The following is an 8,105-nucleotide window of genomic DNA, read 5'->3' as shown; positions in this document are numbered from 1 at the left end:
AATAGAAGAAAACACTCCACAAAAGTTGTTTTTGGTCAATTCTTTTACTTATTAGTGGAGCTGCGCTCCTCAAACACCTGAGTGAACCAGCCCCCTCCCTTTATTTCCCCCAAACCCCAGCTGCTTTCACAATAAATTGGATTTTGATAATTAGTTATCTTTACTGGAAACACAATTTCTTAAAAAAAAAAAGATCAAATTTTTGGAAAAAAGTTTCTGGGCTTAGATGAGCTGGTTTTGGGGGCGTATTGTAATGGATGAACATTTTTCTCAAAACTGTAATGGAAATTGACTTTTTTCTAATTAAATGCCTTAGGAAGTATCGCCAAGAGAGATCCCACAGCGTCACAGCTAATCATGCATCTCCTCTATAAAATCAATAACCAAGATTTCCTCATCGCTTCATCTGTAGCATGAATACGAAGCAGAAGTCTCATTTGAGGTTCATCTCGAGTGCAGTGACAAACTTCAATGGATCTAGTCGTGTTCTTTCTTTTAAATTCCACTGAACAGACTTCTGACTTGCATCTGAGACTGTCAGTGGACTCGCTGCCTGAGTCAGCGCGGCACACGCGCACCACACTACTGTGACGTCACTCAAATGCTCCTTTTTAGTGAATCAAATAAAAAAAAAACACACACACACATCGCCGTGTTTTTAATGACTTATCACATGAGTTGGTTTGTGTTTTATCGCATTATTATGATACCGTGTCTTTGCGACACTGTCTTTTTTCTAAATTCTTAGAATTTGGTCAAAGTTTCATGTGTAATATAAACAGAACTCAGGACTGCTGAGTGTTTCTGAATGGTGCGTTCACTGAGCCCTGGATATCGGCAGTAAAACGAAGAAGTTTATCAGAGAAAACATAGAACACCGGCACTGATCAGGATAGTATCGAGTGATTAAATAGTGTCGACGTTTTCTCTGAAAAACTGATTTGTTTTGCTGCATATTGTCTAAAAATGACAAAGTTTGTAGCGGACTGAGTTGGGCCGAGTGGCTGTTTACTTATGTCCAGAGCTCAGTGAACGCACCACGAGCAGATTCTTCTCTGCTGTGGGATCTGTCAATCAACCTGTTCAGAGGTTTAAGGAAAATAAAGGGACGGGTGCATTAGATTAGGATAAAAAGAATGAAGGTACACTATAATGATATAAAATGTCATGTTTGATTTGGATTTCTTCTTTTTCTAACTTAACTAAATCTGCTGAAGAAGGAGGATCTGATACATCAGGAACTGTATTTTATTGTTAAAGGAACTCGCATGTCCTGTAATCTAAAATAATAAAATAAAGACTATTTAAGACTATTATAATACTATTATAAACTAATTATTGTCATTTTTACGGCTGCATTTATATATGAATTAGTCACAAAAATATGGAACAATCAGTGATGTGTGGTGAGGTTCATGGCAGGTGAGGCACTAACGTCATCAGTCAGATTTACAAACTTATGAACCCTACAGAGCAGCTCATTCTCCATATGATTTACAACAGTTAAAGTGTGTTATTTAAAACTTCATTTCATCATTTTTCTTCCGTATACAAACTGTAGCATAAAAAGAAATCACAAAAATTGTTTTTATTGACTTAATTTTAATTATAAATGAAGTTTGAAGAAATACATAAATAACATATCTGTAGAAGTCTTCATTTTCTTTCTTCAGTTTTTAAAAATCTCTCTGTCTCAATGAAAATCACTGACAGTTATGTGTCTAAATACATTTTTAGACACATTCTTCCATTTAGGAAATTATGCTAAACAATATTCCATCCATCCATATTCCTGACCGCTTCGTCCCTTCCGGGGTCGCGGAGGTGCCTGAGCCTAACCCGGCTGCTGATGGGCGAAGGCGGGGTACACCCTGGACAGGTCGCCAGTCTGTCACAGGGCCTCAATCACACACACAGCCACTCTCAGGGGCAATTTAGAGTCACCAATTAACCTATGAAGCATGTTTTTGGACGGTGGGAGGAAGCCGGAGTCCCCGGTGAAAACCCACGCATGCACGGGGAGAACATGCAAACTCCACACAGAAAGGTCCCAGCCGGGAGTCGAACCGGGGCCTTCTTGCTGTGAGGCAAGAGTGCTAACCACTGCGCCACCGTGCAGGCCTAAACAACATAGTATTTTAATATAACGAATAGTATTTTAAATATAGAATGTTAAATATATATAAAACTCAAAAAATATTTTAGATGTATTTCAAGTTTTCAGTATTTTTTTAAGCTTTCAAGATTTATTTCAAGTTATAAGGTTTTTTTTATTTTCTTTTTTTTTCAATTTGCAATGTCTTGTTTTCAAATGTTCACATTTTTTCCCAGTTACAATTCATTTTTTTCAAAGTTTTTAATCCGTTTTTATTCACTTCAAGCTGATCCTGATTTGACCCCACATTGGAGACCCCAGACTCAAAATCAAAATGACTTGTTTACCAACTTGAATTCAATCCAAATTTAGAACACAGTATTTTGATAATGGTAAAAGAGAGCGGGGGATCCGTTGTAGCCTTGAGGCATCCTTCACTCACGCGGATCACAATCAAGCTTCTTTGGCTTTAAATAAAAACGGAGCAGAAAAGCTGAATGCGGGGTTGTTCCACCCCCTTTGGTTTTCTTCTGAGGCGACACAAACCCTGCATGGGTGTCACCAACATTTATGCACAGAACTATCAATGAAGCAACATTTCAGTTCAAACTGTGACTTCACCTGATGTTGGTTTTAACCCTGTTTCTGCTTTTTGTGTTTTTTTTTTTTTTTTTTTTATCCTGCAGATCTCAAAAATCCGGAAATTGTCACCCTGAGGAATCTCACTATGGACAGCACAGGCGTCTACAGGTGCACAGCGAGCAACGACGTCGGCGAGGAAAACTGCACCATCGAGGTCACCATGCAGCGTGAGTTTCAGTGGGGATTCGACCTCACACCGCACTGCCGCGGTGATTGATGGGATTGTTTCGAGCTGAAGCTGGAAATCCATTCATTCCCCTCTTTGCCTTACCATATACCTCTTCTATCCCTCCCTCTTTCATTCTGAGCAGCAGTAAAACTGAAGTATTGGTCATTGGCAAACACCTCTCCTCCAAAAGCCGCGTTTCACTTTAGCAATCGCACATTCACCAACAGCCTCGGAACAAGGTCAATGCCATGAGAATGACAGATCAGCAGAAACTGTTCCTCAGCCCCGATGTGAAAATGAATATTGATGTTAAGAAATGTGTAGGAAATGTATTTATGAATGAATATATATCCTTTCTCTTGTGATTATCAGGTGACTTTTAACAGAAACGGGTGTAGGATCACAGAATTTTACCCAAAAAACTATCTTTACTTTAAATAATTTCACAGAAGTTAAAAAAAGAAGTGTTTATGTCAATAACTTTAAGAAAATTAGCTGGTAAAAAGATGTATTGAAGTAGCAGTTTGAATTTATTGAATTTGATGTCTGGAATTGAGTAAATTGAACATTTTGTTTTATATATTCTGATATATATATATATATACGAATTAGAAATATCTCAATAAAACAAAAGTACCCCCTTACTGCCTTTTTTGAGTATTTTTTAGCATAAATTGGAAATGCAAAGTGTATATTTTTGTAGACATACAATCATTTTAATTGGGTTGAGTGAAGACAGATAATGTGTCATATGTAACTTTTGCTTTCCTTTGTAAAATATATTAAATCCAGTCATTCCTTCACTGTAAAGAGTGAAACATTGTATTAATCAGCAAAAAAAATGTAATTTATTAGTTAAAATTATTATTTTTTATCAAATTAAAATTTAGACAAACTTAAAAATTGAATTTGATAAAAAATAATAATTCTATATGCAACAAATTACTGCGCTTTTGTTAATTGGTCCAATGTTTCACTTTTTACAGTGTTGTTTCCAGTTTGATTGAATAAAGATTCATGATTTCTGCTATTGTTGGTGGCACCGATGAATCATACTATGTTGGTGAGATAAAGGATTATCCCCAGATAATCAAGGTTTGAAGGTTTTTTATTTTCCATATATGCAACAACGTACATTGAAACATATAGGAATTCTTGTGCAAAACTCTCAGTCCCTGTTTGGGTTAAAGAGTAGGATACCTGTACAAGTTTAAATACTTTAGAGATTACGAAATATGTACATCAGAAAAAAATAATGATAAAAAGTACAAAAGGTATAAAAATAGAATGATATAAAGTATAAAAAGAGTAATACATGTAATACTTTGCTCTCAAGTAAGATTGTAGAAATCCAATAATATTGTTGGCAAAAATAAATGATACAAATTTTTTCAAACCCTTGATACTTATTGAAGCGAACAACACTCCTTTGGCTCCAAAATTACCTCGATTTAACGTCAAAAACATAAGTGATTTTTTAGAGCGGAAAATAAATGTACGCATCAAGGGGTTAAGAAAAAAATAAGTAGATGAATAAAGCCACATGTGATTGATTAATCAATCAAACTGTTTCGATCCTTAGTCTTCTTCAGTAAATGTATACAGTAAACTTACTTTTTTGTTCAAAAGGTTAATGTAACAGAGTAAACCTAACATGTTCCGACCCACCCCTGACTGAGTCGCATTGAGAGATTTCCCTTTCTATTAAAACTGGGCAGCTTAAGCTGTCTGTCAAAGTCGCAAGGAATTATTGCGCTCTCAAATGACAAAGCCTAGAGAGGAAGAACCTAACATTCAATTGTTTTCTCGTTTGTTCCTGTTTCATGCAGATGTGAAGGATGTAGGGATGGTCGCAGGTGCAGTGGTGGGGATATTACTCGCCGTCATTATTGTCATCATCACCATCTGGCTCGTCTTCCGCAAGAAAGAAAAGAAGAAGTACGAGGAGGAGGAGACTCCCAATGAGATCAGGTTGGTGCTAATGCTATGTGCTGCTTCTCATTTCAGAAAAGAAATCGTCATTCACCATTTTGTAGTGCTGTCGGAACCTCGAATTCCAAGATCCAAATTTCCCAGAATTCTCTGTGAAAAAACAGTTCTCACTAGGTTTGAGACAATGAACCACTATACATAGCATTTGAACAAATTTTGGGATTAATAAATGTATTAAAATGTTTTTGTTTTTTTTAAACCATAAACATTTTGATCATCAGAACACAGTGGATTCATAAAAAGACAGTAAAACATTTGTATTGATTATATTTGTATTATTGGTGACGTCTCATTATGTTCAATGTATTAATGAGCTCCTGCTGCTCTGCAGAAATTATGTCTTTAAAAATGAAAGTTTTTTTGATTTGACCTTAAAATGGCATAATCAAAATTAAAAGACCACTGGGAACAATTTTACAGTAGGAAAGATTAAAGTTGGAGTGGGACTTTGAGCATGTCGTGTTCACACTGAGGTTTTTCTATTAATTAAAAAGGACGCCATCCGTAAGTCACCACCAAAGTCCCTGATTGGTCGACTGGTTTAGCTTTCACTCTCCACGCGTTTTGTACGCAGAGCCGGAAAACTGACTCAAAATTTTGAAGAGAGAAGCCCAAAACATGCACATATGTGTGCTTACACAGACTTTACATTGGAAGTGGTCACATGACCGCATGTTGTGAGGGTAGTGTGAACATAGCAACAGTTGTTTAATTTAAAAATGTGTTGAGACCTTTATCAATCACATGCTGAGCCCAAAGGTACCCTTAACAGACAAATAATCATGGAAGAATACTAATATTTGACAGCAGAATAACTGTACTTGTCTGTGAATACTCAAAATACCCACAGGAGAAATACTTTTCTGTGACTGTCTGTTAATGAATGCTGAGCCATTTGCAAAAAATGCAATTTAGTTTGCTTAAATCTTAAAAATGCTCCTTAATATTACAGAAAATATATAAATTAATCATACAATCCAAATGGATGGATGGAATTTTCACCTTAAGTAATACTGAAATAAAAATATCACAAGTTCAGTTTAAGTATCAACTTTGTGTTTAAGTTTTTAACAGAGACAAATACCATAAATGTGTACATATTTTCTTTTTGTTTTCTGTATTTGTTTGCCAAAGAAGACAAAAATAGTTTTTTTATCTTTCTTTGGTGTTCTTCCATATACCTTCATATTCATGTATTTTCTTTGTCCTAAATGTTCCTATGGCACTTGAGACGGTACATAAGATTTTGTGTGCGTTTCTTCATCCTTTTTACATTTATTTTCACTTTTCAGCCAGTAGCAGTTTTTCCCGATGTAACAATGAAAAATGTATTGTGTTTGGGGGATGGCTGGAACTAAATAATGCAGATGTGATGAAGTGTTTTCTGCACTTATACAATGTTAAGAGTCTGAATATTCCCACTAATGTGCTCCAGCAGACCTCTCAGGAACTCACTACATTTACAGCCATGAATCAAACAAAGTTAGCGTAGCATTAAAAATGCAAATTTCTAAAAAGCTGGGAATCTATTTTTTACAGACAACTAACCAAAAAAAAGTACTATTGTTTAGCAAACTTGCAATATTCTTTATACTGTATTTTAGACCAAAAATAATTCCTTGTAATAGTGTGACTGCTTTGTAAGCATTCGCATTATAGTGATTCTGTTTCTCTTTGTTATTATTCCTTATTTATTCTTCTGCACGTGTTTTGATTCGTAGAAATTCATCAATTTCTGCAATCTTGGTATCAAAACGTTCACTTTATTAAGGACAATCCTGCTTGTGCTTTCAGTATGTGTTATTTTTACGGTTTAAGATTTTACGCAATTAATGCAATATTTTATCCGCATTGAAAATGACTGGGAAATTTTTCAAATTATTCCAATTTATGCAATTAAAGACATTTAGCATGTTCAGGACATTCATGCTTTTACTTTTACTTATGCTACTTTTACACAATTGTTGAAAATTAACACAAATGTTGCAATTTTTTTTCCACATAATTCATCATGTCTGTGAACTTTCTGCAATTAATGCAAGTGTGGTATCAAAACGTTCACCATGTTATGGACATTTATGCTATTGAGGTTTTTAAGACTTATTTTGAGGTTAGCTAAAAATTTTAGCAACACGCTAACGTTTTTGGCTACATTTGGCACCTAATGAGTTGTTTTACTTTGGCTACCATGGTGTTATGCTAGCATTTTAGCGACGTGCTACCTTTTTTGGACAATTTGGTATCTACTGAGTTTTTTTGGGCTAATTCTGAGTTAAGCTAGTATAATAGTAACGTGCTAACTTTGTAGCACTGAGTTATTTACTGAGTTTTTTTTAGCCAATTTGCATTTTTTTTTCACAAAGTGCACAATTCTTTGTGCACTTTCTGCAAATTATGCATGTTTGGTATCAAAACGTTTAGCATATTTATGATATTATTCTGCAATTAAAATACATTTCTTCAGCATCTTCACCAAACAGCTTTATCTTTAGCGGCCACATTAATCAAGAAGCATTCACACTAGCATTGTCGCAGGTAATTCAACTTTTCTAATTTAATTAGTGCTATTAGTAAGTCATTTAAAAATATATTTATGTGCTTTTACTATTTGACTGAAATGCAAGTATGTGAAAATGTGAAAAAATGGGAAGTTTTTTTTAACAAATGAGATAAACGGTTGCATAAAAGTCTGCAGCATTTCTCGATTAGCCTACAAATTACCGATTTGTCACGCTCAGCAACTGCTCAACACAACAGTGTGGGGTTAAGTATTTTGCCCAAAGACACATCAGCAAGCATGCTGGCAAGGCCAGGGATTAAACAAACAACCTTCCAGTTTACAGACAAGTACTCTATCTCCACAGCTGCAGTGTCTCCGAGAAGGATGGAAGGGATTTGCATACGACCTCTTTTACATTCATAATAATGAGGAAAAGTTCGAGGTCTGTGAAAGAATCTGTGCATAAAAGGATGCAGAATTCAACTCTGTCTGTTAGAACCTCTGAAAGCTGCAAAGGCAAAATAATTCATCATTTCTTTTATCAGAATAAAAATTTCCTTTATATTCATCACATGCACATCAAAACTATAATGCTCCCAAGGCGTTTAAAAGAATATAAACAGTTACTTCCACCAAACATGAATTCAGCAAATATAATCCTTCTTCTCAAACCAGAGAAAGATCCCACAATTCCTTCCAGCTATCGT

The 8,105-nt window shown here is 35.2% G+C and overlaps 1 protein-coding gene across 1 annotated transcript in view; it reads left to right on the top strand.

Moving 5' to 3' along the window:
- Positions 1 to 8,105, top strand: part of clmpb (CXADR like membrane protein b) — a gene marked incomplete in the record, with an annotated part of 108,607 nt that overhangs the window by 94,382 nt on the left and 6,120 nt on the right. Inside the window, 2 exon segments of the mRNA XM_024281203.2 lie at positions 2,782 to 2,904; positions 4,736 to 4,877. Coding sequence (XP_024136971.1) covers positions 2,782 to 2,904; positions 4,736 to 4,877 — 265 coding nt within the window.

Source organism: Oryzias melastigma, linkage group LG13, assembly GCF_002922805.2.
Source record: "Oryzias melastigma strain HK-1 linkage group LG13, ASM292280v2, whole genome shotgun sequence".
Classification (NCBI taxonomy): domain Eukaryota; kingdom Metazoa; phylum Chordata; class Actinopteri; order Beloniformes; family Adrianichthyidae; genus Oryzias; species Oryzias melastigma.
The sequence above is the reverse complement of the archived record's forward strand: the minus strand, read 5'-3'. Positions and strand labels throughout refer to the sequence as shown.